The following is a 15,898-nucleotide window of genomic DNA, read 5'->3' as shown; positions in this document are numbered from 1 at the left end:
GGGAAGCCCACCTGAAAACCCCACCCACCCCCGCCTGCCCAATGATACAGCATTTGTCTAAAGAGACAAATAAACCCAGCAATGCTTATCACAAGGAGGATCTCTCTTGAGGGACTGCATTTGTGTCTGCAGCCTAAAGCTGTATCTGTGGAGAATGGGAGTGGGTGTGGTTATGCCAGCATTGCAAGACACAGTGTTGGGAAAAATGTTGGGTACTACTTTAACATGTATGAATCAATGTTTTAATATGTAAGAGAGAAAACACTAAAACAAAAGTAAAGCTAGTTAATAACAATTGCTTTTACCAGTTAGCTTTGCCACCATTGGTGATCCACATTTTTTGTCCATTAATTATATATTCATCTCCTTTCTTTTCAGCTCTTGTTTTAATACCTGCTACATCAGAGCCTGCTCCAGGTTCCGTTACACAATAGGCCTGAGGGGGGAAATAATCTCTCAAAAATTAGAGTAAATTTAATAAAGATACTATTGCACAGTTACTTTTATATATTACTTGCATTGGCTTATAATTTGGAAGCATGGCCACCAGATGCAGCAACTCCTCATTGGTTCAGTACAAAATTCATCTCAATAAAGGAGCCAATCCATGTCCACATTCCTTTGTAGCTCTGCATGAAAATGAATCAGAACTGCTGTGCACATGGAAACTACATGTACACTTCTGGGCAGACACATTACTAAATGAATACTGATAGGGGAAGCATTCAGAAAGCCATATTTGTTGCTTATTTTATCAATGACATCATATTTTAGTTGTTGCTATGTGTAGATTAAAAACCATCAAACTGTTTAGAATACATGTATACCACGTTCCTCACCTTCTACCATAAGTAACGAAACTGTGAGCAACAAGGCATTAGGTCTATGGGAAATTGGGGGTTAAGTTCCAGAGTTGACAAAAAAGGTTAAAAGGCAGCCCAAAAGATGACAATCATTGAAACTGTGTACTGTACTTATAGGCTCCGTGGGGTCTACAAGTATCTAGGAATGCCCCCCAAAATGGTGCCCTTCTTAAACCACAAAGGCGTGAAAAGATTCATTTAAAAAGAAGAAAGAAATTAATCACAAAATAGGTTCTCCTTACAAAATGGCGGCTGGAAGAGACCTCTGCGGTCACTCCCAGCCCTCTAAGAACAGCCGATACTTGCATTCTAACCCTTTCATATCCATGGATAATGAAATCAGGTGTCAATTAGACACCTGCAAATATGCAGAACTGCAAATAACAGTTCTGTGTTTTATTTTATTTTATTTTATTTTATTTATTTGACTTCTACACCGCTCTTCCAAAAATGGCTCAGGGCAGTTTACACAAAGAAACAATAGATAAAATGGCTCCCTGTCCCCAAAGGGCTCCCAATCGAAAAAGAAACATCAGATAGACACCAGCAACAGTTACTGGAGGTACTTTGCTGGGGGTGGATAGGGCCAGTTATTCTCCCCCTGCTACATAAAGAGAAACACCATGTTAAAAGGTGCCTCTTTGCCTATATTCAGCTGTTTGATAGGTGCACTTATCTTTCATCACTTTCTGAAATTTCTGTGTGCTCACAAATATGTAGGTGATTTCCCTCTAATCTTTCCTTTTGCTGTTCCTTCACTTACTTTATTTCTTTATGGTAAATTGTACTGTACATTCATAATCAAAATTTATGTATGTATGTATTTGTTTATTTCGGCCCAAGGCCAGCATATAATTAAAATTTATGTGTTACTATGCTTCAACACCTGCATATATTTTTAATACTTTAGTTGAAGTCTTGTTCATAAGTGATAAAACGTTGATTAATAGACTGTTCAGCATCTCAAACCCAATAATGATCTATATCCATTCTGATCATTGTACTGCACAGACGTATTTCCACAACCTCACAACACTTAACCAAGCTTTAATATAAGAGTCCTAGATTTTTCTTCAAGTAAAGCAAAATAGAATTAGTCAGTGGCCAGCATCCCCACCAAAAGAGCAGATACACTGCGTGCAAAGCGCCTCTGCAGCATTTAGGATTCCATAGTTCCGATGAGCAACCCACAGGGACATATTTAAAGAGCAATTCTGGGAAAGGAGAGAGCAGCAAAAATTGCTCCCTCCCTGCCTGCATGGCAGACTCTGGATGACAAAACCCTACAGAGGCATCTTGGACGCAGTGTCTTCACACGGGAATGTTGGCCAGTGAAGACACTTACACACATAATGGGTTCCTCAGTCATCCTTCCCAGATATTTCTTCTGCTGCTGCTCATTTCCTGCAATGATGACTGGCATTTGCTAGAAGAAAACAATTAGTATTTTTAATACACAGAAAGTCATTGTGTAAATACTATAAAGAGGAGAGCAAACACTTACACCCAAGGAATTTGCTTCAATGGCAGTTTGAACCCCTGTACATCCATATGCCAATTCCTCAGTAATAAAGCAAGCATCAAAACATCCAAGGCCAAGGCCACCTATGATGAAACATTATTTAATACAAAAATATTCAGAATAAAAAATCAATATGAAGGAACATACTTAATTGCTTCTATATCCTATTATACCAAGACCAAATTTCCCCCCAGTTTAGTTTGTTTACTTCTCTTTAAAACAAAATCAAACTATTTCACAATACTGAAACATGCCTGTTCAGAATAACCCCAGAAACCCAACTATATTTGTGCTGTTGACATATAAATGCTCATCACTTGAAGACTGCACCAAGAAGCCATGACCTGCATATGCGTATCAGCCAACAGACTCAATGCTGCAGAGAGAAGTTTGTAATCTCATGCGCAGTGTTGTTCATTGTTCATACAATCACCTGCCAGTTATCAAGTGAATAGTAAAGAAATAAAATGATATACATGTGTGTGGACCATCCCAAAGTGCTTTATAGCACTGCTATTTCTATTAGGGCTTGTATCAGACATGCTAGTTATAATTATTTGCTACTTCAAATTTGGAACACATTTTATTACAAAATCCATAGTATCTCTGCATCCTATAAAAGGGTACTTCAGTCTATTTGATTTTATAGCTTAAAAGGTTGTTTACTCACCACAGCTCTCTGGTATATGTGAATTTATTAAGCCAAGCTCCCATGCCCTTTTTATGAGAGGAACAGGATACTAGAAAGAGAAAAGGTAAGAAAATATTTTATGTCCAGTTTCGCTACGTAAATCTATATAAACTGAGAAACTTTAAGCAAGACATTCCCCCAGTATACAGCAAACCTACCTCTCCAGTTCTGTCATACTCAGCAGCAACAGGCACGATTTCCTCTCTGGCAAATTTACGAGCTGTAGCTTGAAATTCTTTCTGTTCTTCAGTAAGTTCTAGAAAACATGGCATTTTTATGGCAAATCCTATAAACTGATCATAAAACATCAGATGTGCAGAAGGCAGTCAAGTTTTCTACACTGCTCTCTATCAGCAGCAGGTCCAGAATATTCTGAAACGTGACTATCCTGTTCTTCTGCGGGTTGCTTTCCAGATTACATGCTACAACAGTCTCAGTACTGTCCACTAAGTGTGCTTCCGTACTGCCTGTGTTTCAACATCACAGACCCTGTGCTGTCAGCATTTCCAATGCATTCTTTCGGATTTTATCCTTGTGTTTTAGTCCTACAATGTTGTATGTGCATCACACACACAAAAATAGCTGTATTTTCCCATTGTAGCACAAGCTATTTACGTTTTCAAAACAATCCTGACAAGCCGAAGCATTTTACTGTTGAACAGCGTGTAATCTGGAAAGCGCCTTGGTAAGAATGCAACAGGACAAGCAGCAGCATGGCAATACAAGGGAAGCCCTGCCTGAATGGGGAGCAACACGATTTTCTAAGACATATAGCCATGATGCGCCACTAGTTAAAAGAAAACTCTAGGGACAAAAGATCAACAGAAAATAGTAGGGTGGTGGGGTGAAGACTAAGGAAATGAAGAGAGAAAGAAGGAACTTCTACTTGAGACAGATATTCTTTGGCAGAAGTACATCAACTGCTTCATATCTTACTCTGGATCCAATTCCTGAACCTCATCGTCTCTATACCCTGATTTTGTGTTGAAACAGATGGAATTTTAAGCAAGCATAGCTCAAGCAAGGATATATGAACAAAAATTAGTCCCTAGTACTCTATTATCATTAGGTATATACCACTTCTAAATTAAAAAAGTAGAAAAAGAATATGAAAATGATTCCGTCTCCAAAAGCTCACAATCTAAAAAGAAACACAAGGTGGGCACCAACAATAGCCACCAGAGAGACACTCTGCTGGGACAGAAGCTCTTTCCCACTATACGTTTTTATACAGTGCTGCTTTCCAACAGAACCATGGCTAGAAAGGTTTTAAAAATCAATTTCAAAAAATCTTAAATGAAAACAAATCAGAAATTATCCCATGGAGAATTTCTATCATGGATTCTATCAAAATCCATGAATAATGATAGATTTTATCAAAATCCATTAACACAAAAGCTTTTTTCAATAGTGCAAGCATTGGTTAAAAGATGCATTGCTCGCTTCTTACATCATTCTGACATTACTGCATAACGTCTTTGAAAAATAGTACAAAAGTGTTCAAGGTAATACTTTGCTTGTGATGTAACACTGGTAGTTAATATCCTCCAAGTCTAAATCATCATTAACCAGAGAAACATGTCCCAAGATGATACTTTAAGAAATATTAAGTGTCCTAAACTAGAGAATACTTTCAAAACATTTACAATAAAGATCTTTTACCTTGCAAATGCTTGGCAGTCTATACTGAGACGTATCTTTAAGTGAGATCAAAACTGCAAAATTCAGCAGGTTTTTCTTTTCTTCTTTTTCAAATACACTAAATACAGCCACATTTTGTTAATTTGCTCAAGGAAGTGGTATGGGGAGCAAGGGGCATTTAACCTCCTCCTCCATGCTATTTTCCTGATCTAAATAACCCCTTCACCATGTTATCTCCTATACGGTTAAAAAAATAATAGAAGTGCCTGTTCCATTCCTGCATTTCTTTCTGTTGAATCAATGGAGTTAATAGTACCTTGAGAGGCAGCAATTTCGATCAGAAGAATGTGGTAGAACGGAAATTGACGAAACCCTAAATCACTTTCCTGAACAAATAAGCCCCTCGAACCCGCAGCAGCTACCTTTGGGTTTCTTTCTTTCTTTCTTAGGATCAGTCACCCATATCCCAACTTATAAATAGTTTGACCCAAGATAGTAATCCTGTGAAGGTTTTTTAAATATTTTTGAGAAAGCTCCAGTATAATATAAAATACAATGGAATGTTTTTCCAATGTTTGTCAGTACTTACCAAAGCTAAATCCAGCTGCAAGTTTGCCTTTAGGTGATGTTGCAACTGCTTGACTGGACTGTGTCCTCCATCCATAGGTAGCAAAGTTTCGCATCACCTATAATTATTTATTTATTTATTTATTTAACATATTTCATACACCCAAAATTAATGTCTCTGGGCTGCTTACAATTAAATAAATAGTACAAATTAAAACAGAATTAAAACATTTAAACCATTTACAATTTAACACAATGTTAAAATGTTAAAACTGTTAAAAACTATTTAAAACTGTAAATCTAATTACACGCCTGGGTGAACAAATGTGTCTTAACTGCCTTTTTTGAAAACTGTCAGAGATGGGGAGGCTCTTATTTCCACAGGGAGCTTATTCCAAAGCCTTGGGGCAGCAACGGATAAGGCCCATCCCTATAATGTTTATTTTAAATAAAATGAAAAATAAGTAAAATGCCTCTAGAAGAACCCTTTAGTAAAAGTTTCAAAACTTATTGCAAACACAACATAAAAGTGTCTGCAGATGGACATGTGTGTGCACACATGTTCATGTGCTTGTGTTTAAGACAGCTACCTCCATGCAGTTCAGACTTGATAAAGCTGGGAAATTCTATATAGATTACTGAGAATAGAGATGTGCATAAACTGCGGTTCAAGCACAGTTCAGGAGCTTTAAGAGGGGAACAGGTCCTTACCTGCATGCGCAGACACCATGTGTGTGCTGGTGCCACACGGGGCTTAGGACGCACACCACCCCAGCAGGAAGCTGCATGGGGTGGCGGAGAGCCGGTAAGGTCCTGCTCTCCTCTTTCTTAAAGCTCCTGAATTGTGCACGAACTGTGGCTCAAGCACATCCCTAATTGCAAAGCACAACATTCTCTCAACTCTTCTACTGTAAGACCATATACTTCTGTATATACAGAATTATCCTGATGAAGAGCTACTTTTGGCCCAAAACACATTTAGCTTATTGTTAAATAAGTGTGCCTGCAGATTTCCATTGATATTTTTGTGTTGATCTTGAGTGCTCCTTTTCCTAGTCAAAACCTATTAATAAGCAAACTAAAGATTTGATTATTACACAGTTCTGTTGAACACTTATCTCGCTACAAGACACTGTTAGGATATATTAATATAAACAGAGAATATACTGTTTATCCCCATTTAATTATCATTGAAAAATCTAATATTAGTTAGAAAATATAATATGATTTGGAAAGTAATTTACAATAGAATATGATTTAGAAAAGCACTCAAAATATACCACTTGTAGAGAAATAAGGTTAATAGATCATAGGCATATAATCTAAAGTCATAAACACAAATGGAGAAAGATCTTGGAGTGGAAAGGAAAAACACTGCATTAGGCAGGCAAGACTAAAAGAATGCAAAATTAAAGTAAAAATGCAATAGTTAACTTATCAGTAAAACTTTTTAAAAGTCAAGAAGAAAATGTAAGGGAAGATATTTAATGATTTCTTGAATGGGGACAAATAAAAGTATAGACAAATTTTATTATTATTTCTTGTTTACACAGTCAGACAGGTGTTATTGACTGGTTTGTTTTATCCAGACATTGAGTCCTTCCCAAGGACCTGGGATGCCAGAATTTTATTGTCAACTGTTATAGATATCATCGCAGAATATAGGCTGTTCCAGGAAAACTGCTTTTTGTAATTGGCTGATGGTGATTTCTGTGGCCCCTATGGTGTTGAGGTGCTCTTCACAGTCTTTTGGAACTGCATCCAGGGCTCCAGTTACCACTGGGATTATTTGGGTCTTTTTCTGCCATAGCCTTTCAATTTCAATTTGTAGATCTTTGTATTTGGTGATTTTTTCTATTTCTTTTTCTTCTATTCTGCTATCCCCTGGTATTGCTATGTCGATTATTTTGACTTGTTTTTCTATCTTCTTGACTACAGTTATATCTGGTGTATTGTGTGGCAGATGTTTGTCTGTTTGTAGTCGGAAGTCCCATAATATTTTTACATCTTCATTTTCTTCAACTTTTTTGATTTTATGGTCCCACCAATGTTTGGCTACAGGTAGCTTGTATTTTTTGCAGATGTTCCTGTGTATCATCCCTGCTACCTTGTCATGCCTTTGTTTGTAGTCAGTCTGTGCGATCTTTTTACAAGAGCTGATTAGGTGGTCCACTGTTTCATCTGCTTCTTTACAAAGGCGGCACTTGCTGTTTGTGGTGGATTTTTCGACTTTGGCTCTTATTGCATTTGTTCTTAGTGCCTGTTCTTGTGCATCCAGTATTAAACCCTCTGTTTCTTTCTTCAAGTTGCCATTCTTAAGCCATTGCCAGGTCTTGGTGATGTCTGATTTTCCACTTATATTGTGCAAATATTGACCATGCAGGGGCTTATTTCTCCATTTTTCTGCTCGGTTCTTGACTTGTTCTTTCTTGTAGGCCTGCTTTCTTTCATTGGTGTTGAATAGTTTCGCATTATTGACCATTTGAAGTGCATCTTCTTCACTGTCCTTGATATATTCTTCAAGGCCTCTTTTTTCCTCCTCAACTGTTTGATGGACTTGCAGCATTCCTCTTCCACCTGAGCTGCGATGGAGGCATAGCCTATCGACATCACTGTGGGGGTGCAGAGCATGATTGATGGTCATGATTTTCCTGGTCTTACGATCTAGCGTCTCTAGCTCTGCCTGGGTCCAGTCTATTATTCCTGCAGTGTAACTGATAACAGGTATAGCCCAGGTGTTTATGGCTTGTATGGTGTTCCCGCCATTGAGTTTGGACTTGAGGATTTTTCTAACTCTCCTGATGTATTCACTTCCAATTTTTATTTTAACTTCAGTGTGTGCGATGTTATCAGCCTGGAGAATGCCCAAGTATTTGTAAGGTTCTTTCTCTTCCAGGTTCTTGATCTTGCTTCCATTGGGCAGTTCTATTCCTTCTGTTTTTGTTATTTTCCCTCTGTTCATTATTAATGCAGCACACTTATCTAGTCCAAAATCCATTGCTATATCGCTACTGAATATATGGACAGTGTTTAGCAGTGATTCGATTTCTGACTTTTTATTATTAGTAGTATTATTATTTTATTGCACAAGGGACCATGAGAGAAAGCATGTCGGGGCGGGGGTTGGGGGAGAAATAAGGAATGAAGGATTAGTAAGAATGTCAGCATTTAATGCAAGGAGGTATCTAAGAACTAAGAACAGCCCTGCTGGATCAGTCCCAAGGCTATCAAGTCCCGCATCCTGTTGCACACAGTGGCCCACCAGATGCCTCTGAGAGAAGGGGAGGTTGTTCAGGTTTGGGAAGGGCAGGTTGTTCAGTGATAGAGCATGTGTTCTGCATGCAGTATGTCTCAGGTTCATTCCCTGCTATCTCCAGAGAGGACTGGAAAAAGTCATGCCCAAAATCCTGTAGGACTGCTGGACCACTGGTGTGATTCAATGTAAGGAAGAGTCATATGTCCATGTACGAATAGTAAGTTTGGCATCATGACCCAACATGCAGGTAATTGGAAATAAAAGAACAGAGGGAGCCTAGTAGTAAATTGGACGTACTATCAGGTAGAAAGAATGTCAGTATATTTTTGAAATAAGGCAGCACATACAACTCCAGAGTAGATGGGCAAGTAGGTAAGAACTAAGTGAATGTGAACTAAGGCAATATAAAAACAATTCTGTAAATGGTTAGAACAGCAGCAAAGAGGGAAGAACACAGTCCATCCTGTCATACTCCAGCAAGCAGGAAAGGATAAGAAGCCAATTTAAGATAAAGATATGATTGCACAAGACATGATTGCAAAGCTGTCCCCGGAACATCTCATGTACAATATTAACTAAAAGGCCACAGAGCTTTTGTTAATATATGTACTTTTTCAACTGTATTATTCTTTTAAAGAGTCATCTTACTTGAAATACTTGATAACCTGTGGTTTCTTGGCTAACAAAGGTGATAGTACCGCACACAATTATGGAGTTTTTTCTTCAGTGTCAATTGCTGAAATTGTACACCTTGTTCCTTTCTTTCTTTTTGGGGATGAGAGTTAAACAGTTAGCTCTTGTGAGACAGTCTGAAGAAAAGCAGACTGTTCACTGCTACCACTCCTATACATTCCATTGCTATCACAATGACATTGTGGCTTCAGGGGCCTGACCTTTCTATTATGGCTCTACCATGTAGTCATTTTTTCTGCGGAAACACTTCTGAATTACTGTTTTATTCTGGAACTTGCTGCATGTAGAAGTGCTATTTGCCCTATTTCCTAGGTACCTGATAGACAGAAATACATGATCACCCCACACATTCAATTTTTAGCTTATATACAGAATTATTCCAGCATGGTAGCAGCACACAACCAGCTATATTCTGATTTAAAATTGCAGTACTTTTCATGTGCAAGGTGACCTTTGGAAATTACTTCCAAGACAACAGCTGTTCATAGATATTTGTAAGATGAGTCCACATACTGTTAACAAATGAAATGTTCAGGCCAATTAATCATCATCATCATTGTCGTCATAAGTGGTCTATACATGTTATCTCAGCAAGAACCTACTAAGGCACATCAGTATTAAAGCCTCCATATTACAGGTGGGAAGCTGGGGCTGAGTGGAAGCTTGCCTAAAGCTATCCAGAAAGTCCATGGCTGGCAGAAGGTTTGAACCCAGCTTTTCTTAACACACAGTTCATGCTCTTAGCCACTACACTGAATAATCTCTCGGCATTAACCTATCAAAACAGCATTTGAAGTTGCTGAGCAGTTTACCCTTTTAGAAAGGACACCATTTCCAATTATGTTAATTGGTAACATGTATAAAATATGTAATATAATATGAGTGAATTGGATACATGGCTGCTTCTTCAGATTACATTCCAGTAAACTCTAAGGCCTTTCAGACTGTCCATTATAAACACTGCAAGCAGTTTCCAGAAGAGAAAAAATCCAAAACATTTACCATCCTCATTTTTATAGAAGATTGCAGGCATTCAGTTTGGATAATGGTCTTACTTGCTATGATTTGTTTCTGTCACCTACTAAGTGGAATACTACAAAGATCCCAGACCATAATTCAGCCAGTCTGAAACCATAACATGGTACAGCACACTCACTGCACATATAATAGATATTTACTAGTTGGCAAAGTTCCATTTTACCAAAAGTGTCCCCAAAAGGCTTACAAACTAGACCTCTTTTCTTCTGGAGCAACTTTTGTAAAAGAAGAAAGCAGTGTCTATGAAAGGGTTTATCAGCTCCAATAATAAAGGAGTTGCAGAACATTCAATCATTCATATCTCTCTCTCTCTCTCTCTCTCTCTCAGTCACATGCACACATACACACACATGCACCCTACCTAATTTGCTGGGTTTCAGAGTTCTTTAGAAATACATTTATTAACATACACATATGAAGGAGGGAATGATAACACTCATATTATTAACTTTTGTTTAGAAGTTTTGCTTATGTTTTACATAAATCAAATGTTACAGATCAGAGCATTTTGCAATTTGCATGGATTGTGGATACAAAACTGCCGAGATTAAGGTACTATTTCTTATGAGCCATAGAAATGAAGGTAACTAATACAAGAACCACATTATAGATAAAAAGGAAACAGTGCTCTAATACAGGGCTGGGAATTAGGAGCTCAGGAGCTGCTGGTAGTTCCTGGGCTAACCAGAAGTAGTTCTCCGAGACCTTGGGCTTGCTTCTTCCTCTTGTTCCTTCCTGCCAATACTACAAATCTGATTGGCTGAACGAGCAGGGGCATAGTTGTGCCATTTTTAATCTCTCTGTCTTCGGCTGCTCAGGGTTGCTTCTATTTTCTCCAGTTTACTTCCCCACAAAGCAGCCTCTCTTATTCTGCTCCTGTCCTGCAGCAAAATTCTCTTGAAATACAGAAGTTTTGCTGTTGAAATTCCTCATTCTTTAAATATAAACTTTTCTACTAGCTGCCATTTTGTGACAGGCTTCACCTCCCAAGTCACTATTTCATGCTGGTAACTCCCAAGTTTCTGGCAAAAATAAAAAATCTCAGAAGTCTGAGAACCCTGCTCTAAGAGGTGGTATAGCACTGTAGCTAAGGCACTGAGCTAAGATAAGTATATTCCCACTTTGAATCTCACCTCTGTCATAAGCTACCTAGGTGGCCATAAGCAATCCACTATTTCTTACTAACATAGGGAAATAGGGAGCTGCTATTGGTCTGACTCGGTATAAGATACTGAGTCAGACCATTGGTCCACCTAGCTCAGTATTTACACAGACTGGCAGCAGCATCTCCAAGGCTGCAGGGAGAAGTCTCTCTCAATGTTCCCCTTCTCATAATCTGGTTAGTAAACCTGTATGTCATTTATGCAATGCTCCTGCAGAGGAATAGGGAGGGAAGACGCAACCAAGAGGTTCACGCAGATGAGACAGTAAATCTCTTCTGGAAAAGTTTGTATGGTTATGTGCAAAAAGTCAAGAGTATCTCCTCTAAACAGCAATGGGACAAATTGTGGAAATGGACGTTGGACGTAAACACCCCCCCCTTACCTGATGTTCCTTGAAATCCCCCACCCCCGAGTTACAGTACTACCTGCATATACTTCATAACCTTGTGGGTTTCCAAATCCTTGTGTGTAAATCTTTGTAGATATATCATGTACAAACAACCACTTTGTATATAATTGTGCTTTGGCAACGTACTGTATGCTTTGGTAGTTTGTTGGTTCAATTAAAAAAAATCTTGTCCTATCAAAAAAAAAAATCTTGTCCTATCTTGGAGATGCCAGGGAGATAACTTGGAGCTGCCTTAATGCAAGCATACATGTGCTCTTTCCAGAGCAGCTCCATCCCCTAAGGAGAATATCTTCCAGTGCTCATATACAGAAGTCTCCCATTCAAATGCAAAACAGGATAGACCCTGCTTAACAAAGGGAACAATTCATGCTTACTACCACTAGACCAAGTCACCTTAAGTGGCGCAGCAGGGAAATGCTTAACTAACAAAGCAGAAGGTTGCCAGTTTGAATCCCCACTGGTACTATATCAGGCAGCAGCGAGATAGGAAGATGCTAAAGGCATCATCTCATACTGTGCAGGAGGAGGCAATGGTAAACCCCTCTGTATTCTACCAAAGACAACCACAGGGCTCTGTAATTTCCAGGAGTCAACGGCACACTTTACCTTTACCATTAGACCAGCGCTCCTCCCCTCAGCACTGTGTCTGCAATATAGGAACAACAATACTGACTTACCTTAAAGCATTGTTATAAGGATTACAATATAATTATAAGGATTATAAAACAGTATAGCGAAGCACTTGAACACTCTGAAATGCTACAAAATACTAAGTATTGTGCTGTTTTCTTATGAAGAAATTCACTTCAGTGTGACATAGGTTAAATTAAGAGGGCAAGCAGCACATAATATTATGGCAAGCTTTCAATCCCTTGGGCTCCACTATCATATTCAACAATGGCAGCAAAGCTGCAAGGTTTTGTACACATAATGACAAACAATAAGATTGTTTGCAAATGAGCTAAGCCTATTTAAATAGGAAAATGGAAGGGTTTATTGTCATCCCCAAGGTAAAACCAGGCACTCTCAAATTACAGTTTGCAAAGATTTGCCAATTAGAACTTGTTTTTCAAAACCAGGAAAGGGCAGGGGTGGGGGGAAGGGGAGAGAATCCAGAACATTTGTTTTTATTTATAATTATTTGGTCAGCCCCAGTACCAAAGCAAGTTAGAGAGTCCATAGTTCAGTGGTAAGGCATGTAGAAGGTCCAAAGTTCAATCCTACATAAGAACATAACAGCTTTGCTGGATCAGGTCCAAGGCCCATCGAGTCCAGCATCCTGTTTAGCACAGTGGCCCACCCAGGGTGGATTTGATTTAAATCAAACTGATTTAAATCACAATTTAAATCACTAGCAGGGTGGATAAAAATAAAAAAAATCCGATTTAAATAAAAAAAATCCGATTTAAATTAAAAAAATCCGATTTTTTTTATTTAAATCGGATTTTTTTTATTTTTATCCACCCTGCTAGTGATTTAAATCGTGATTTAAATTGTGATTTAAATCAGTTTGATTTAAATCAAATCCACCCTGGGCCCACCAGATGCCGCTGGAAGCCACAGGCAGGAGTTGAGGGCATGCCCTCTCTCCTGCTGTTACTCCCCTGCAACTGGTACTCAGAAGATCCTAGTCAAACAGATTTCAAGCTACAATGCTGGGAAGAGATTTCATTGGAAATCTGTTGCCCACTAGGGTGTCCAAAACTGGGCTAGACAGATCAATAGTTTGACTCAGTATAGCTTCAGGCAGAATCATATCTTTGTGGATAAAATCTCTCATATTCAGGCTGACTTAGACTTTGATCCCACAGTTACTGCAGTGAACGATACAGAAGTGTCCAGCAGCTTCTTTTATGTGATTAGGCTGGATCAATTTCGGTTTGTGACTCCTAATGATGTAGACAAGCTGCTTGGAACAGTGCGGCCTATCACCTGTTGTCTTGACTCTTGTCTGACATGGCTTATATTATCTGGAAGGGGAGTTGTTGTAGTGGGCCTGATAGATATTATAAATGCTTCTCTGAGGGAAAGTAGGATGCCTCTTTGTCTTAAGGAGGCAATTACCATGCCTAGCCATTGAAGGGTGGAGACAGGTCTATATCTTCAATGGCTGGGCATGGTAACTGAGAGGGCGGTGGCCTCCCAGCTCCAAACAGTCTTGGAGGAAACTGATTATCTAGACGCATTTCAAACTGACTTTCGGGCACACTGTGGAGTAGAGACTGCCTTGGTTGGCCTGATGGATGATCTCCAATTGGGAATTGACAGAGGGAGAGTGACTCTGCTGGCCCTTTTGGATCTCTCGCTGGCTTTTGATACTATTGACCATCGTATCCTTCTGGAATGTTTGAGAGGGTTGAGGATAGGAGGCACTACTTTGCAGTGGTTCTGCTCCTACCTTTCAGACAGATTCCAAATGGTGTCCCTTGGAGACTGCTGCTTGTCAAAGTGTGAGCTTCAATATGGCATCCCCCAGGGCTCCATAAATGCTTTTTAACATCTACGTGAAACGGCTGGGAGAGATCATCAGGAGATTTGATGCAGGGTGTTATCAGTAGGAGTAGTGCTGCAGCCATGCATGGTCTTTTGAAAAGGAAATACCATGCCCGGAAAAGTGATGAGGTGACAGAGGAGCAGGTAAGGACCTCGTTTTTAAAGGACCCATTCTCCGCTCCACCCCTGGCTTCCCAAGCCAGGTCAGGCATATCCCTACTCCCTGGTGGCCCAGGCAGAGGCAGAGAGGCTTTCTATCAGCTTCGGCTGATACACCAGCTGCATCTAATTTTTTATTTTTTTTAGATAAACAACCTCAGAACAAGTCTGATAACCTCCAGGCTTGACTACTGCAATGCATTATATGTGGGGCTGCCTTTGTACATACTCCAGAAACGGCAATTGGTACAGAATGTGGCAGCCAGGTTGGTCTCTGGGTCATCTCAAAAATACCACATTACTCCTACACTAAAAGATCTATACCGGCTACCAATAAGTTTCCAAGCAAAATATAAGGTGCTGGTTATAACCTATAAATCCCTAAACAGTTTAGGCCCTGCATATTTAAGAAAATGTCTTATTTGCCATGAGCCCCATTGTCCATTGAGATCATCCAGAGAGGTTAGGACAGGCCTTCTCTGTTACTGCCCCAAGACTCTGAAATGTGCTCCCTGCTGAAATAAGAGCTTCTCCATCTCTGATAACTTTTTGAATGTCCCCAAAACCTCATTTTTAGAGACTGAAGTTTGAGACAGTCTACAAATTTGATAAATAAATAAATAAGCTACACTGCCTTCTGAAAATGTAATACTGGTGCCTGTTTGAAATATGTTCTCACCTAGTTTCAGTAGTGCTTAGAGAATAAGTGAGATAAGAATTACTAGCTGACATGGCACGGAGCATCTGCACCCCTAGTTCTCCATGTCTCTCTTCCCCCATCTTCCATTTCTTTCACCCTGCCTCCCCTGCCCGGCTGCCCGCTGGCCACCGCCTCCCCTGCCCGGCTGCCCGCTTCCGCTGCCCGGCCACCTGCAGGACTGGTGGCCGCCGCTTCTCCTCCCTCCCCATCGCTAATCTGCAGCTCTCTTGTGAGAGCTGCTACCCATGGGATTTGCAACGGGTATGTTTAAGAGAACTGAATATATAGATAGAAGATAGATAGTTTGGAGAATGCAAGAGCTAGAAAGGAGGTTGACAGAACCCCAGACTTGCTAGTTCATCATTATGTGGGACAGAGGGAGGGCTAACATATTATATGAACCCTGGGTTTGCAGTACTGAGAGACAAGTGCATCAGTTGCAGCCTGTGCAACACTGTAGCACCTATTAGTGGAAGCCACCCCTTAGTAGGATAACATGACAGTTCAAGGATAACAAAGGATAGAAGTTTGCTATTACGTATATAATAAGATTTGTTACATCTGGCAACTGCTTTTCCTTCGAGAAGTTCAAAGTGCTGATGCAGCCTCACTACAGGTTAGCCAAGACTAGATTACTTGCCCAAATCCACCCAGTGAATTTCATACCTGAGCTTGGACTTGAAAGGAAGGGGGTGTGTTTCAC

At 39.6% G+C, this 15,898-nt stretch overlaps 1 protein-coding gene across 2 annotated transcripts in view; it reads right to left on the bottom strand.

Annotated features, from left to right (window-relative positions):
- Positions 1 to 15,898, bottom strand: part of ACADM (acyl-CoA dehydrogenase medium chain) — a 29,145-nt gene that overhangs the window by 11,822 nt on the left and 1,425 nt on the right. The window contains exons 1-7 of one of the 2 annotated variants that reach the window (XM_053247349.1): positions 12,450 to 12,473; positions 5,307 to 5,403; positions 3,235 to 3,332; positions 3,056 to 3,125; positions 2,368 to 2,468; positions 2,209 to 2,289; positions 306 to 436 (exon numbers count right to left, since the gene is read on the bottom strand). In XM_053247349.1, the coding sequence (XP_053103324.1) occupies positions 306 to 436; positions 2,209 to 2,289; positions 2,368 to 2,468; positions 3,056 to 3,125; positions 3,235 to 3,332; positions 5,307 to 5,403; positions 12,450 to 12,458 (587 nt within the window). In that variant the 5' untranslated portion in view covers positions 12,459 to 12,473. Of the gene's footprint in view, positions 1 to 305; positions 437 to 2,208; positions 2,290 to 2,367; positions 2,469 to 3,055; positions 3,126 to 3,234; positions 3,333 to 5,306; positions 5,404 to 12,449; positions 12,474 to 15,898 lie in introns of those variants that run through there. The other variant, XM_053247348.1, reaches the window with a different exon arrangement.

This window comes from Hemicordylus capensis, chromosome 4 (assembly GCF_027244095.1).
Source record: "Hemicordylus capensis ecotype Gifberg chromosome 4, rHemCap1.1.pri, whole genome shotgun sequence".
NCBI classification, from domain to species: Eukaryota; Metazoa; Chordata; class Lepidosauria; order Squamata; family Cordylidae; genus Hemicordylus; species Hemicordylus capensis.
This window is presented reverse-complemented; position numbering and strand designations above follow the sequence as displayed.